The 17,484-nt window shown below is 50.0% G+C and overlaps 1 protein-coding gene across 1 annotated transcript in view; it reads right to left on the reverse strand.

Annotated features, from left to right (window-relative positions):
* Positions 1 to 3,737: 3,737 nt before the first annotated feature.
* Positions 3,738 to 17,484, reverse strand: part of GP1BA (glycoprotein Ib platelet subunit alpha) — a 51,741-nt gene continuing 37,994 nt past the window's right edge. Inside the window, exon 2 of the mRNA XM_085637870.1 lies at positions 3,738 to 6,546. Coding sequence (XP_085493996.1) covers positions 4,663 to 6,543 — 1,881 coding nt within the window. The 5' untranslated portion in view covers positions 6,544 to 6,546 and the 3' untranslated portion in view covers positions 3,738 to 4,662. The remainder of the gene's footprint in view (positions 6,547 to 17,484) is intronic.

Genomic DNA, 17,484 nt, shown 5'->3' on the forward strand with positions numbered 1-17,484 from the left:
ATCGCTTGGATTAACAATAGGTTTAGAGATACATGTATGATTATGCTTAGATTGCGGGTTAGTTTTAAGGTTTGGATGAACACAAGTGTTTCGATTGGGTCTTACCGCAGGTTTGTGGTTAGGGTTTGTGTTCTAGGTTTAGAGTTACAGTTAAAGTAATTGAGCCAACAATTGTGCAAGGAGGAATCCAGACGGCTTCACACCCGGCCTCAGCACAGGGGCCTGCAATTTACAAATAAACATAGAATTGTCAGAGACTGTATCGAGCTCTGAAAACTATAAAGGGCCGACCACAGCAGGCTTCTTTTTTGGTCACTCTGGTGAGACACTAAAAACACACACAACATGCGCCCTTCTTTAAAAATGCGAATGAGTAAAGTATCTGGTTACCACATTATCAGGCCAATACCTGCCTTAATAATGTCCAGAGGGCTTGTGACACATTCATATGGGAGGGGGACTAGAATTTCGTTGAGTCAGAGAAGGTAATAACCAAGAGAAACAGGATTGGGAACACCCAGTGGTGCTCGAACACTTTTCAGAGTGGCGTCGCTGCCATCAGTGCTTCATCACCAAACTCACAATGTTGAGCATATATCATTAAAGCATGGTGTGTTCGCGCAGTGTCATTTATAGACAGCACAATCTCCCTTGAAGTGGTCACTTAACTTGCAAAGACATACACAATTTTACAGATAAAACTAATGTAGCGCACAAACGATGTGTGGAAATCGGGTGTCAATCAATCAAACAAACAGGATTTGCATAGCGCTACTTATCACCTGTGAGGGTATCTAGGCGCTGGAGGGTGGGGGCGGTGCTGCTGATTAGGGACGTTAATCGAATAACCATGTTTTTAGGCCCTTCCTGAAATCCTGCAGGGTGGCAGTCTGTGTGTTCTCCTTTGTACTGCCGGTCACCGGTGTATTTAACTGTGTAGCCTTGGACGGTGTCATGTATGTGCATGTAACTTGCATGATCGAGGTAATTATTAGCGGCGATACTATGTGTCTCTCGGTCCTTTTTCCCCAGCACCCCTCATCCCCCTCTCCAGGGGCGGCAATCTGAGGGATAGCCCCGGGCGCCACAAGCTCTAGCTACGCCTCTGCCCGGCATAGGTCTGTAGGGAGCTGTGGGGGCACGGCTGTACTACAGTAGAGGGTGCAGAGCCCGGCAGAGGCCGTTAGGGAGCTGTGGAGGCAGGGCTGTACTACAGTAGAGGGTGCAGAGCCCGGCATAGGCCGGTACGGAGCTGTGGGGGCAGGGCTGTAGTACAGTCGAGGGTATGCAGAGCCCGGCATAGGCCGGTACAGAGCTGTGGGGGCAGGGCTGTACTACAGTAGAGGGTGCAGAGCCCGGCATAGGCCGGTAGGAAGCTGTGGGGGCAGGGCTGTACTACAGTAGGGGGTGCAAAGCCCAGCATAGGCCGGTACGGAGCTGTGGAGGCAGGGCTGTACTACAGTCGAGGGTGCAGAGCCCGGCATAGGCCGGTAGGGAGCTGTGGAGGTAGGGCTGTACTACAGTCGAGGGTGCAGACCCCAGCATAGGCCGGTACAGAGCTGTGGGGGCAGGGCTGTACTACAGTAGAGGGTGCAGAGCCTGGCGTAGGCCGGTAGGAAGCTGTGGGGGCAGGGCTGTACTACAGTAGGGGGTGCAAAGCCCAGCATAGGCCGGTACGGAGCTGTGGAGGCAAGACTGTACTACAGTAGAGGGTGCAGAGCCGGCATAGGTGTGTAGGGAGCTGTGGAGGCAGGGCTGTACTACAGTAGAGGTTGCAGACCCCAGCATAGGCCGGTACAGAGCTGTGGGGGCACGGCTGTACTACAGTAGAGGGTGCAGAGCCCGGCATAGGCCGGTAGGAAGCTGTGGGGGCAGGGCTGTACTACAGTAGAGGGTGCAGATCGAGCGCCGGGCTTATCCACCATTTTATCCACCCTCCGTTGGCTTCCCATCGAGGCAAGATCTATCTACAAGACTGCCTGTATCACCCACAAAGCCTTGCACTCCTCCTCCCCTCGCTACCTGGCGAATAAACTGAAACTCTCTGGAGGCTCCAGACCTTCACGTAATGCAGAAAATGTATTGCTTGAACCTCCCACTTTCAAGAAGGAAAGCTCGATGGCCCAATCCTTTTCAGGCAACGCGGTGAGAATTTGGAACTCACTTCCGCCTCAGCTCCGGACCACCACCTCTTCTCAGGCCTTCAAAACTGACCTCAAAGCTCTCCTCCTTCAAAGACACTTCCAAATTTAATTCACGCCCTCTATTTTCTGAAGGAAGTCCTTCCATTATAGGAAATTCTGTTCTCCATGCCTATAGAAGTGCCTTCCCAGTGTGTTTTGTGTTTTGAGTGTCTGCCATATATTGCAGTATTATACTTTTACTTGTATTAAGATCGCTTTTGTAACATGCACACATGTCACTTTCTCCTTTTGTAACGTATCGTTTGCTACCTCTTGTATTCTGTTTGCTCCTGATACTTGCACAATTGTCACTATTGCCTCATGTAACGTACCGTTTGATTTTGTAACAGGCTCACTTGTAACTTTGCTCCTTATGTATCATTACTGCTGCTATTGTGAAGCGCTCTGACACCTTCGGGTAAAGTCCGCTATATAAAAACGCATTAAATAAATAAAATAGGCCGGTACGGAGCTGTGGAGGCAGGGCTGTACTACAGTCGAGGGTACGCAGAGGCCAGCATAGGCCGGTAGGGAGCTGTGGAGGTAGGGCTGTGCTACAGTAGAGGGTGCAGAGCCCGGCATAGGCCTGTAGGGAGCTGTGGGGGCAGGGCTGTGCTACAGTAGAGGGTGCAGAGCCGGGCATAGGCCTGTAGGGAGCTGTGGGGGCAGGGCTGTGCTACAGTAGAGGGTGCAGAGCCCGGCATAGGCCTGTAGGGAGCTGTGGGGGCAGGGCTGTGCTACAGTAGAGGGTGCAGAGCCCGGCATAGGCCGGTAGGAAGCTGTGGGGGAAGGGCTGTGCTACAGTAGAGGGTGCAGAGCCCAGCATAGGCCTGTAGGGAGCTGTGGGGGAAGGGCTGTGCTACAGTAGAGGGTGCAGAGCCCAGCATAGGCCTGTAGGGAGCTGTGGAGGTAGAGCTGTACTACAGTAGAGGGTGCAGAGCCCGGCATAGGCCTGTAGGGAGCTGTGGGGGCAGGGCTGTACTATGGAGGAGGTATTTGGCCCCAGGTCTGTCGGAAGGACAAGGCCTGCAGTTGAATTATCATCTCGCTTCCACCCAGCCTGCAGGGGGCCCGGGGCCAGGGGCCCGTCCGACACCGATAGCATGAGGTCACCCCTTGTCCGGTCCAAGAACAGCAGGTAGAGCCGAGTGTGAGCCCGGGGGCAGGGATGGGTCAGCTGGGCAGCAGTGGATGGCACGCGAGGGAGGCGGGGGGGGGGGGGGTGGGGGCTCCCTGCTTCATGTCTCAGGGGCAGAGTTAGCCCGGGACTCCCGTAGCTGGCAGAGGGCTCCGCCCACCTCGGGTAAAATGTTTCTGATCTTTAGAAAACTCGGAGACTCGATTCACCAAAATGGCATGGCAGGGGTTGTGGAATGGCTATTGTGCGCCCTTTGACCTTCCCGCTCCTGCCCCTGATGACGTATGGGAGTGATATCACATGACCTTCAACCAACAGTATGTCACATGCCTGGCGACCTCACAGGAAGTGACATCACTAACGTCGAAAACAATGCACAAATGCTTCATTAATAGAAAACCGAAACAGTTATGAATGCAGATGCGGTTATATTTTATTATCAATGAAGGGTCAGCTCTTACGTGTCATGGGCTCACCTCACCCTTCACACACCTGGGTCCAGACATAATATAGCGACAGAATCCTGAATTAAAATACGGCTGCCAAGGTTTTTTGGCGAAGGTGACCATTTTGTGCACTATATTCAGCTAGTGAATTTTGCATAACTTTTCCTTCAGGTACATTTTTCAGCAAAGGTCGAATTTCCCACAAAACCCTTTAAGGAAATGTCTTGCTGAAATCATATTTTTACAATTTATCACCTGCCAAGTCGCTTTAAGCAGGTTTTTCACCCGCTCTTCTTTAAGGCTTTGGATACTTAGCACAGTGGAGCACTTCACGTACCCTCAGTTGAGACCCCACGTCCCTCCTTATCGCCAGCCGCCCGTGGGCGTGAAAGACTCCCAGGAGAGCAGTCGTGCACCTATCGGGCCATAACTCCATGACTGGTCACCGGTTGGACCTCGCCCCAAAGGCCGGCCACTGCCCGCATGGTGTGAACGTTGTAAGGTGGGGGTGCTTCCTAACTCAACACCTCATTGGTCATCGGAGTAACTTGGCCATTGTGGTACTGCTCCTCAGAAACTGTCCAATCAACGTCTGCCACCCACCTACCTCAATCCTTTCCATTAGCTTGCATACAGAAACACCTAATGAAACCTAAGCGCGTGCCTCCTAGTCCTGACAGTTAATGCTGTCAGTTTTGGTGTTAATTATCCGGTCTCAACAGTGAAGACGTTTCTTCACCTTGTTGCAGTTTCCTCTTGGACTCTGAGTGCTAAAGTTGTGTTTTTTGCCACAAGACCAGGGCAGCAGGTACCACCGTCCTGTCCTATATCAACATTTACAGATGGGCACAGTATTGAGTACTGACTGAGGAACGTGGTGCGTTAAGGACCGGTCCTACAGCGTGGACAGAGAATATTCTCTGACGCCGGTGGCCAGAGGCTGGACTTCCATCTCTGGACTTGGACCGGAGAATCTCTTCCTGTCCTGGCGGGCGCCCGCTGCTCCTCTGAAACTTGAGAAAGTCGATCTGGAGGTGCCCGTTGCGCGGGCTGGCGCTCGCTGTGGGGACTCCTCTTTATTCAGCAAGCTGTAGCGCACCAGCCAGATGTTGGGTGGTTTCTGCACGTAGACCTTGGTGGGCTTGTAATATTTAACATAAACCCAACACATCCAGATGAGGAGAACCAGGATCTCCAACAGCAGGATCAGGATGGAGACCAGGTACAAGATGAGATGGAGGAAGCAGCAGTATTTGGCGATGTAGTCGGCGAGCGTCCCTAGTTGTTTGTCGTGACTCCCAATCACCGAGAAGACATCAATGGTATTCAGGAAAGCCGTGGTGAAGCCTGTTGGCTCGATGGTGCTGATGTTGGCTGTTGTCTCCTCATAAAGAGAAGCTGTTTGAGTAAAGCTTGTGTATTGTTGGGTGGTGGGTCGTGTTTTTCTATGGTTGGTGGTGATAGAGGTGGTGGTTGGCTTCATCACAGGTCTGTGTGTGGTTGTTGGAATCAGTATTTTGATGGTGGTTGAGAATGCAGTGGTCTTTTGTGTCAGTTTCTCAGTAGTAGTTGGTGGTTCTGTGGTTGTCTTTGTCTTTGTGGTTGTTAGGATTGCAGTTGTTGGATCTGTGGGTTGTTCTGTGGTTGTTTCAAGCAGTGTGGTCAGTGTAGTCAATCTCTGTGTTGTTGTTGTGATGGAAGTGATTGGTTCGGTCACTAGATCTGTTGTTGTTATGAGCATCGTGGTTGTTGTAAATGTGGTGACTGGCTCTGTTGGTACAGTTGTAGGCACGGTTACTCTCTCAGTAGTTGTGGGCAGCAAAGTGGTGGGTTGCGTTGTAAACTCTGGAGTGGTTGCGAGAGCTGTGGTAGGTTCTTCCTCAGTTGCAAGTGCACCATCGACAGCCTTGCCGCAGTGATCGGTAGGGAACTGCATGACTGGGGTGCCCTTCAGCTTCCGAGGGGACGAGCACCGCACACTCTCCGGATCTAAATGTGTTATGGTGCCATTCAAAATATAAATGTTAAAGTCATTTTCTGTAACCCACGTCTTAAGATTCTCCAGGGCACAGTTGCAGTTCCAAGGATTGTCATAGAGGTAAACATACTGCAAGGCGTCCAAGCCTTCAAAGAACTGGTCTGGGAGCTCGGTCAGGCGGTTCCCAGACAGGTAGAACCTGTTTAACATCTGTAGGCGACTCACCAGGTGCCGGGGGAGGATCCTCAGCTGGTTGAAAGACAGGTCAAGGGACTCCAGGACATGGAGGTCCTCAAAAACCTGATCAGAAAGGAAGGCAATCTGGTTCCCCTGGAGGTCTATCTCCTTGAGTTTGTCCAAGCCCCGGAAGACATCTTCTGGAACCTCTGTGATTGAATTGTGAGCGAGAAGTACCTTTGTCAACTTCTTCAAGCCGATGAAGCTGGGAACCTGAGCGAGAGAATTGTTAGACAGGTTCAGCTCCTCCAGTGGGAGTGGGTCACTCGTGTCCAGCTTGGTCAGCTCATTGTTGGAGAGGTCCAGCTTGGATAGCCCTGGGAGTCCTGCGAAGGAGCTGGTAGAGACGAATCGCAGATTGTTGAAGTTCAGGAGGAGGACGTCTGTGCTCGTGGGTATGGAGGAGACGGGGACCTCTGAGAGGCTCTGCTGGCTGCAGTTGGTTTCACTCTTTCCGTGCTCGTTTGTGTCAGTTTTGCAGACGTCCTTTACGTTTGCAACTCCAATCATGGCAGAAGCAAGGAGGAAGAGACGGAATGTGTTCCGCTGCTGAGGAGCCATGTTCTAAAAGGACAAAAAACAAGAAAGGAGATGTCATTGGTTGGTTCTAATAGTGTTTACTCAGCCCTGACTCACGCCCTGGATACTTTGTATCCTTTGAAACCAGCATCTGCCCATCTCCTTGAGACGTAGCTACCATTGAACCACGGCCTGTGTAATCCTACTAGTGGGTGTATACGTAGGGTGCCTCCACAGACGTGTCCCCTATGGGTTCATGTGTGAGTGTATGGGCTTCTTAAAGGTGTCAGACTTTGGAAAAGGTTTTGGGGTCCCAGCAGGGGTTGTGTAGGTTTGGAGAACACTGGTTCTGCTCAGGATTGCAAAGAACAATAAAACAAATCACAGATAGACTCACTGCTCATCTACAGAGAAGGCTCGCCACAGTGCCATCGGCGGGGGTCTTACGGCACAGTCACCAGCATTCACTATCGCAGTCTTCGAACTGGTGGAAGCTATGCAATCAACACGATTGGGTTCCACTGAGAACCCTTGCCCCCATCTCATAATATTGTCCAAAGCTAAACTTTTTAGTGTGCATTTGACTAATCTTTTCAGCTCTTGACTTCCTGCCCGCCTGGAAACATGTCAATCTTCTCAACCTGCTCCAAAAAACATTGACTGACCCTTTCATCCTGTCCAGTTTCCAACCTATTTCCTTACCCCCCTTTCCATCCAAAATGTTTCAAATTTAAATAAATGCTCATGTAACTTCTTACAATCATTTGGACCCTTCATAGTCAGGTTTTAGGGCTCCTCAAAGTACTGAAACCGCCCTATCGACTGATTTGCATATGTCTGGGTCCAAACTGGAATGGCATGGTGAGCAAAAAAAACGATGGATTTAGGCCCAGATCTCTGTACTGGGGTGAATGTATGACATTGTCTGCATTCTGTCCATCAATTGTTCTTTTTGCACTTATCACCCTGAGTGGGACGGGTATGCCCAGACGTGGGTCCCGTGCTCTCCATGCCACTGGAGTCAAGCTATCCTGGCAGATGAGGGCTGAAAGCCCGAAACTGGTCCTAGGATGCTTGTTTCCAGTCCAGGGGGGACCTAGCCTGGCAGTTCGGGCTGGACTGTTCCCATTGGGCGCGGGGTCAAGACTGATTTGTATATGGCTGGGTCCAAAATGGAATGGCATGGTGAGCAAACAAACAATGGATTTAGGCCCAGATCTCTGTACTGGGGTGAATGTATGACATTGTCTGCATTCTGTCCATCAATTGTTCTTTTTGCATTTACTTTCTAAAAGTGGCACTTTCAAACACATAATTTAAAAACCATCTTTACCAAAAGATGTGTTTCTGAAATCTGAGTTCAGAGAGCCTAAACTTTATTCTTCTATCTTGTCCCAATGGGAAGTTATACTTGTAAGATGTTACAAAGTATCTCCCATTTCCCATGGGACAGATAGCCTTTCAGTAGTGAAAAATGAAAGTGGCAGTATTTCACTATCAGAACATGTCACACACACACACCAGTACAAGCTCTTCCTTTCACACATACTGCACACTGCCCATGGAGTACCTTGGGTCTACCTGAGGGGTGCCTAACATGTAAGAAAAGGGAAGTTTAGGGCCTGGCAAGTTGGTACACTTGCCAGGTCGACATGGCAGTTTAAAACTGTGCACAGACACTGCAGTGGCAGGTCTGAGATACCTTTTGAGGGCTCCTCGTGTGGGTGGCACAATCAATGCTGCAGGCCCACTAGTAGCATTTGATTTACTGGCCCTGGCACGCTTAGTGCACTTTACTAGGGACTTACCAATAACTTACATATGCCAATCAGAGAGAACCAATTGTAATAACAATTTACACAGGGAGCACTTGCACTTTGACAAAGATCTGCAGTGGCAAAGTGCCCAAAGCTCTAAGCCAGCAAAACGAAATCCAGCACAGCATCAAAAATGCAGGAGGCAGAGACAAAAGGTCAGGGGAAACCACGCCAAAGATGCTGAGTCTAATAAGTAATTACTGTTCCTAATTCTATACATGCTTACCGAGGCACGTGTAGGTGGAGATAAAAGTAGTAAATAAATGCTTTCCCTGGAATGTATTTCATTTCTAGCTTTATTTGAGGTAATGTATATTGCTGACCACATCAAGTCAGCGTCAGAGCGCTTTGCATTGGAATAGAGAATGAATGTATAGAGGACGCATAATTAGAATATGCATGTGAAAAAATAATCACATTGTAGCATTGACCTTATAAACAATAGTGAAATTATTAATGCTAGTGAAGTCAAAATCATATAATCCAATGTTTACATCTTCAGGACTGTGAGCCAGGCTACAATAGAGTGCAGACTGTACCGAGGGTGAAGTCAAGCATGGAGCCATAAGGACTCTGGACCCGGAAGCAGGATGTCCAAGGAGGTTCAAGGTATTGTAGTTTTTAAGATAGAACGTCTTTCATCCTCTCTTGATTCGCTGTACGCAGTAGCCTTCCACATGCATACTACTGAAATGTGGTTTCAGGTCTGGGTCGCTGCCTCGGAGACAGACTGACAGTACTTTTTGAGATTTCAAGTTCCAGAGTCTCCTTTTTTCTGGAGTTGGTTTTTCTCCCATGGGTTTGTTGTTTTCGTGCTAAGAAACGTAAGGTAGGTGATGCATTAGAGGGTAAACATGGCATGCGGGGTATGCAGAGTTCCTGACAGGGAGCTGGTTCCAAGATCCCAGGACTGTCAATAAGTGCATATAGGCTGCACCATGTCTAGTCTGGAGGTAACTAGAGAGCGGGCTGTCACGTGTAGGTCATGTTTGGATATGAAGAGTGTCAGGTTGTGAATGGTGCACCACACTCCTGGACATTGGTTGCCATGTTGACATGTTCTGTTACAGAGGTGAGTGCCCAGCCTGAATCCCAAAGGCTTGGCTTTACTTATTATCGTTGGTCTGGTTCCTTCGGTGTTTGAGTTTAGTGTCCACCCATGGACTAGGGACTGAGCTGGAGGAGCTGTTTGCCAGGCCTGCACTCTTTCAAGGGCTTTCTTGGGTAAGCAGTTTCTTGTTCACACCTAAGGTTGAGATGGAACGGAGTGTTGCCAGAGTACTGAAGTATGTTAAGGTCAGTTCTCCTATGTTCATTGACTGGTTCAACGAAAGGTTGCAGAGTGTTGTAGTGCCCCCATGGGAAGACGACGAGGCATCTGGGAAGTCTGCATCATAGACTCCCCAGAGGCAGCGCTGGGTCATCGCAGCCACCTGCGTGGAAGGTGGTACGGGTGTGTAGATTCCACTCAGGGGTAGAAAGGCAGCAAGGTCTGAAACACCTTAACCCTAGGTCAAAGGGGGGGGGGGGTTCACATGAAGCATAACATACAGCAGTGCCAGAGAAAACCCTCTTGTGGGCTCTGGCCCTGATGTTACTGGTGCGACAATATAGACCTTATGGGCATAGATGTCCCCTCGGGTCAGTGTGGTGGATGACATTACAAAGCACAATCCCTTACCATGATGAGAGTGGGTCACAGTGGGGTTACTGATGTGAACATCAGTGAACCTTATAAACATGACACAACTGGGTCGCAGTGGGGTTACTGATGTGAGCATCAGTGCACCGTATAGACGTGACACGACTGGCTCGCTCTATGGCTCGGGCACACAAGCAGCAATCAGAGTTATAGAGAAAACCTTTCTCTCTTCCGGCTCGCTGGTGTCTGGAAATAGAGGCTCCAGCGAGTTGATCCTTGGTGTGCCTGGAAGCAGAGGAGGCAGAGAGCTGTAGTATCCCATGTAGTGTCTTGAAAATAAAAGAACTCTTTTGGTTCCCACTGTACACCGTAGGCCTGTGACGTAAGCGCTGGAGGGATGAGTTGGAGGCAGACTTAGAATCGTGAGATCTGACTTACACGCAGTGGAATAAAGACGTGTAAAACTACTCTCTATGTGTGGCGTGGTCATTGGCGAGTACATGGGCTGGCAGGATGCCACATCCCTGTGTGCCGGATAGACTGCTGCTGTATGGTCGGCAGTGGATATTAAGAGACAGGGACGGTTGAAGAGAGGCTGTTACTACAACCTGTGACCAGGAAGATGGCCGACTATGGAGGACTAGTTTGTGACCACCCATCCTCAAATCCACTGGCAAGTTGTGTCCGCTCAGGCTGCTGGGGAGGAGGAGCCTGTCAGGAGGGTGTGGACATCTACCAAGGAGAAGCAAACGACTGAGTAGCGTTATAAACTGAGGCAACGTATATGGACCTCAGCTAAACGGGGATGCTGCGAAAAAAATTATTTAAGGACGATGTTGCGGAGACAGTGGGAAATCTGCTTTACCAGAAGCATAACCCTGAAATGACTCATGGAGCTTAGAGGCAGTTATAGATTCGATGGTCGCATAAGGAGAAGTGTTAGTGAATGCACAGTTCGATTCCCACTTAAGGTGGCCGTGGCACAGGGTAGTCCGTGCCTTTGGAGGGTCCGGCTCCTGTGCACCTCCTTGGTGTTCATGTACCGTGATGGTTGCACAGCTCCTTTTGAATTCAAGTGTCACGCATGCAAGGCTCACATGCACCGGCTTCATCACTAGACGGGTGTGCATCACGTGACAAACAAGAGACCCGGTGAGTGCGCGAGGACTGACTGCGATTGAGGACATCATATGGTCTCTAATAGTGTGTTTTCAAAGTATGTCGCAAATGTTATGGCTTCCCGTACTGAGCGACTGGAGGAAAAGCTCTGTCGTATGGACATTCTTCCCCTGGACTTTTGTGACAAGCAAATGCATTATGGGTGTTGTAGTCTTGGAATGCTTGCATTTACTTAATTAGAATCACACACCAGATAGCGATGATTTAATGAGAAAAGATCAGGACTGGAAGCAGCGCCCATGATGACAGGTAGGGAAGTGGCCACACTGCCAGAAATGAACCCAAACTCACCCAAAACCTCTCCTCATCCAGACTCCTAGGGGCATACCTACAAGGGGATTGCACCACTGGAACTTCACTTTTTCTTACGTTCTGTTGGCGCAATGCCCTGCTCCATGTGTACAGAGGCTTAGTAAATATCGTACCCTTTCACGCAGGTATTTGCGTGAAAGGAGCGCGCAAAGGGTGTTGCTGGGGGCGTTCCACCACAGCACCCATTGCTTTTGACGCTGCCCCAGATTTACATGGATCTGTAAATCTGAGGCAGCACCAAAAACTAACACCACTGAAAAGCAGACTTTAGCATGGAGAAACGAGGAGAAATATTTGTATTTCCCCTTGTTTTTGCTCTTCCTATGTGATCGGCATTCTGCAGCACACGTAGAAAGAGCAAATCTAATAGGATTGCTTATGTGTAAGAAGGGCTCCTTCCTGCACATAAACAATCATCTCTGCAACGCAGACACCTTTGCACTATAATGCAAGGGTGCCTATGTTGGCGCTAGGCAGCTTTTTTTTAGTGCCAGCACAAGGGAAGAGGCAGGGGTGCACCGTATTCTTGTAAATACAGCACATCCCTGAATTTTTTAAATGAGGCAGTGCGGCACTGCTAAATTGCGTGCAGCGCTGCGCCATTTCCTTGTGACTATCCCCCCTTGAGGCTCAGGTCCCAGTATGAATTATACGAATATCAGATGTTGCATGACAAAAAACTACAGAATCACAACATCTGGAAAAAGCAAACTCTCAGGGAAAGCAAGATAAAATAAAATATTTGCTAGTTACACCTAGTGCTTTGAAGCAGGCACATTAACCCTTTACACTATTGCCAGAGAATTCAAACATGTTCGCTGGGACCTGGAGCAAGCACTTTATGCCACTGAGCTATCGTCCTAGATATATGGTATGCTGGTAACATAAAGATTGCTTCAGCCAGCACATCAACCCACTGAGCTACCTAAGTCGTGGTGTGCCAACCCCAAGTCCTCCTGGACACAGGCTGATCTCTGAAGCTGGTGGTTTAACTACTTGAGCCATATGAGAAGTGGATACAGCCTGACAGTGGGAATATGTGATAAGATACGAGATTTGTAAAGCGCGCGATTACCAAAAAGAGGTGTCCTGGCGCTGTCCACTGCTCCAATTAGGCTTACTCCAGAATTATTTGACAAATAGCCAGGTCTTCAATGCTTTCCTGAATTGAAATAGATTTTCCATGGCGCGCATATGAGGAGGCAAACCGTTCCACAGCCTTGCCGCACCATATGAAAAACTGCGGCCACCCCAGTTAACTTTCTTTGTTGGGGGGACCTTGATCAGATTTGCATCGGATGATCGAAGATGTCGGGCAGGTATATACCTCCTAAGCCTGTTGATCAGGAAGTCTGAGCCTACTCCATGTAGAGCCTTAAACACCAGACATAATGATTTAAACTGGACCCTGCTCTTAATAGGGAGCCAGTGTAGGTCCTGAATGGCCTTAGAGATATAGGCAGATTTAGGGAGGCCTGTTAGGAGTCTGGCCGTGGCATTCTGCAGCAACTGTAGTCTATATAGTAAGCCTTCCTGGATGTTGAGGTATAGACTGTTACAGTAATCCAGTCTTGAGGTTATCAGGGCCCTTACCACAGTCTGTGTATGCTCCTGCGGAAGCAGGAACAGAATCTTCCTCAACATTCTCAGGATGTAGCTAGATTTGGAGGCTACCGAATTGACCTGTAATGTCATGGATAGTTTGGTATCCAATACCATTCCAAGGTTCCTGGCATGATTAACCGGGGTGGGAAGTGCACCCAGGTCCTGCGGCCACCATGTAGGGCCCCAGAAATTAGGGTTATTCCCAAATAACATCACCTCGGTTTTGTTGGAATTCAACCTGAGGCAATTGTTTGCCATCCAACGAGCTACCTCTGACATGCAGGACTGAAAGTTGTGGTCCATCCCAAGTTCATTACCAGGTAGAAGGGACACAATAATTTGCGTATCATCCGCATAGGAGGTTACGCTGAATCCATGATTTCTGATGATAGGCGCTAGGGAGGAAACATATATATTAAACAGAGTGGGACTTAGTGAGGATCCCTGCGGGACCCCACATGGCAGCGAGAATGGTTGGGAAGCACAGTTTTCCAACAACACAATTTGACTCCGATCGGAAAGGAAGGAGTTCAATAGCTCCCATGCCTTCTGCTGGATTCCACTGTTCCTTAATTGTTCCATTAATAGACCATGGTGGACCGTGTCGAAAGCAGCGGATAGATCTAAAAGGATCAACGCTGCCTTTCCCCCCCGATCCACCGTAAGCCTAATCTGATCTGTAGCCTCTATCAGCGCGGATTCGGTGCTATGACCCTCGCGGAAACCGTGCTGCGAAGGATCCAGAAGTGAGATGTCCTTTACAAAGGTGGTAAGTTGATGGTTTAGCACCCTTTCCACTAGTTTGGCCGGGAATGGAAGGCGCGAAATGGGTCGAAAGTTATTCGGATCGGAAGGGTCCAGACTAGGTTTTTTCAACAAAGGGAGAATTGACGCCTTTTTCCAAACTCCTGGGAATACCCCTTCATCAAACATGCCGTTGAAGATTGCTGTAAGATGATTTGCAATTGGTACTGGTGCCAGTTTGATGATTTTGAGCGGGCAGGGGTCCAAAGGGGATCCGGATTTAACTTTAACCATTAACTCCAAAGTGTCCTGGGGGGTCAGATGTGTGAATTCCTTGAGGACAAACGGTGGATGAGGTTTGCTAGGCTTACTCCCGCCATCCTGGTCGCTATGAGTGGGGCCGCTGAGACTAGTGAAGATGGTTTTCACCTTGTTCTGAAAGAACAGAGCTAACTTTTCACATAACTCTGTGCTGGCCGGTACTGAAGCTGGTTCCACTCGCGACATTTTATTAATAGTGGCGAAGATCTCTTTCGTGGGATTTTTCGCTGCTGCAAACTGAGCGGTAAAGTGCTTCTGTTTAGTTTCCCTTAGCATACGTTTGTATGTAGCCAGGTTAGCCAGATATGCATGTCTTTCTTCATCCGCGTATGTCTTCCTCCAGTTGCGTTCTGATCTCTTGCATACGCATTTTTGTGATTTCAATTCGGTCGTGTACCACGGCGCTGAGGGCGTAGTTCTATTAAAGACTGCTGGTTTTGGTGGCGCCAGCTTTACACAGGCCTGGGAAAGCCAGTTTGTGTAGGACAGAGCTGCTTCCTCCGTGTTCCTGGGAATAGGAGTAAGTGAGGTGGAGAGTACCCTAGATAGGGTCTCTGCTTCTACCCTGTTCCAGGCTCTAACTGTTTTGGCCAGTGTTAGAGGGCGCCCCTTGTGTGGGTGGGGAATAGGTGCAATATTAAACCTGACACCCGCATGGTCCGACCCGGCCAGCGGTAACAAAGCTGTAAATGCTAGTTCTGATGTATTGGAGAAAATCCCGTCGAGTGTGTGACCTGCCCGATGGGAAGGACCCGTCACCTGTTGCGTCAGCTCAGTTATGCCTGCTGGCATGTAAGGCAGGCTGTCTGTCTGTTGTGGGCAAGGTTCTGTATGGTGCCCCAGCTGTGGTTCATTGTCTTCTTTTCTGTTTCTACAGTTCACCTCCAAGGGCCGTATTATAGAAGTTCCCCGAGGGTGCAACGGGATTTTCCACCCGCTTTGCGCACCCCAGGGCCCTTTGGTATTACAGAAGGGGCGGCAGATGCTTGTTCACCCCTTTCTGTAATAACGATAGCACTGACACATATACAGCACAAGTGCTTCCTCAAGAGGGCATTCCCTAATTTGCATGGAGGCGTACCCCATGCAAATGAGGGAATCCCTTTTCCCCTGCACCCGCGCTGTATTACAGACAGGGCACTGTCAGTGCATCCCCTGAGAGCATCCCTCTGGCGGGGGGAAAGGGGGTCCAAGGGACATCGCCTTGCAGGAGGGTGCAGTCATTTACTGCACCCGCTTGCAAGGGGATCTCTAATCCCCTTTAAAAGTGCACGTGGGTAGACGTCTGCACTGTGAAAACACGGAGCGAGTTTAACACAGCCACTCCGTGTCTTCACATGAAAGCGCTGCCCCAGGGCAATGCAAATCCGCGGCAGCCCTGGGGGCAGCACATTCACCATAATGCGGCACATTTTCCTGGTTAGTGCTGGGTGCACCATTTGAAAGGTGTGCCCAATGCTAACCAGGAAAATGGGCTGCATACATAATAAGGCCGATGTGTTCTTTGGCCTCTCTTCTGTTTGCCTTCTGGGCTCCAGTGGTGAGCTGTTCTTGTGATGGAGTCTTGTTCTCCTCCGATGGTGCGTCCTACCCTCGGCCTCTCTTCCTTCTGGGGTCCAGTGGTGAGCTGTTCTTGTGATGGAGTCTTGTTCTCCTCTGATGGTACGTCCTACCCTCGGCCTCTCTTCCTTCTGGGGTCCAGTGGAGAGCTGTTCTTGTGATGGAGTCTTGTTCTTCTCTGATGGTGGGTTCTGCCCTCTGCCTCTCTTCCTTCTGAGGGTCCAGTGGGGAGCTGTTCTTGTAATGGAGTCTTCTTCTCCTCTGATGATGCGTCCTACCCTCTGCCTCTCTTCCTTCTGGGGTCCAGTGGAGAGCTGTTCTTGTAATGGAGTCTTGTTCTCCTCTGATGGTGCGTCCAACCCTCTGCCTCTCTTCCTTCTGGGGTCCAGTGGGGAGCTGTTCTTGTGATGGTGTCTTGTTCTTCTCTGATGGTGGGTTCTGCCCTCTGCCTCTCTTCTTTCTGGGGTCCGGTGGAGAGCTGTTCTTGTGATGGAGTCTTGTTCTCCTCCGATGGTGCGTCCTACCCTCGGCCTCTCTTCCTTCTGGGGTCCAGTGGTGAGCTGTTCTTGTAATGGAGTCTTCTTCTCTTCTGATGGTGCGTCCTACCTTCGGCCGCTCTTCCTTCTGAGGTCCAGTGGGGAGCTGTTCTTGTGATGGCGTCTTGTTCTTTTCTGATGGTGGGTTCTGCCCTCTACCTCTCTTCCTTCTAGAGTCCAGTGGGGAGCTGTTCTTGTGATGGAGTCTTGTTCTCCTCTGATGGTGCGTCCTATCCTCTGCCTCTCTTCCTTCTGGGCTCCAGTGGAGAGCTGTTCTTGTGATGGAGTCTTGTTCTCCTCTGATGGTACGTCCTACCCTCGGCCTCTCTTCCTTCTGGGGTCCAGTGGAGAGCTGTTCTTGTGATGGAGTCTTGTTCTTCTCTGATGGTGGGTTCTGCCCTCTGCCTCTCTTCCTTCCGAGGGTCCAGTGGGGAGCTGTTCTTGTAATGGAGTCTTGTTCTCCTCTGATGGTGCGTCCTACCCTTGGCCTCTCTTCCTTCTGGGGTCCAGTGGGGAGGTACTCTTGTGATGGAGTCTTGTTCTTCTCTGATGGTGGGTTCTGCCCTCTGCCTCTCTTCTTTCTGGGGTCCGGTGGAGAGCTGTTCTTGTGATGGAGTCTTGTTCTTCTCTGATGATGCGTCCTACCCTCTGCCTCTCTTCCTTCTGGGGTCCAGTGGGGAGCTGTTCTTGTGATGGTGTCTTGTTCTTCTCTGATGATGCGTCCTACCCTCTGCCTCTCTTCCTTCTGGGGTCCAGTGGGGAGCTGTTCTTGTGATGGTGTCTTGTTCTTCTCTGATGGTGGGTTCTGCCCTCTGCCTCTCTTCCTTCTGAGGGTCCAGTGGGGAGCTGTTCTTGTAATGGAGTCTTGTTCTCCTCTGATGATGCGTCCTACCCTCTGCCTCTCTTCCTTCTGGGCTCCAGTGGAGAGCTGTTCTTGTGATGGAGTCTTGTTCTCCTCTGATGGTACGTCCTACCCTCGGCCTCTCTTCCTTCTGGGGTCCAGTGGAGAGCTGTTCTTGTGATGGAGTCTTGTTCTTCTCTGATGATGCGTCCTACCCTCTGCCTCTCTTCCTTCTGGGGTCCAGTGGGGAGCTGTTCTTGTGATGGAGTCTTGTTCTCCTCTGATGGTACGTCCTACCCTCGGCCTCTCTTCCTTCTGGGGTCCAGTGGTGAGCTGTTCTTGTAATGGAGTCTTCTTCTCTTCTGATGGTGCATCCTACCTTCGGCCGCTCTTCCTTCTGAGGTCCAGTGGGGAGCTGTTCTTGTG

Source organism: Triturus cristatus, chromosome 12 (assembly GCF_964204655.1).
Source record: "Triturus cristatus chromosome 12, aTriCri1.1, whole genome shotgun sequence".
Classification (NCBI taxonomy): domain Eukaryota; kingdom Metazoa; phylum Chordata; class Amphibia; order Caudata; family Salamandridae; genus Triturus; species Triturus cristatus.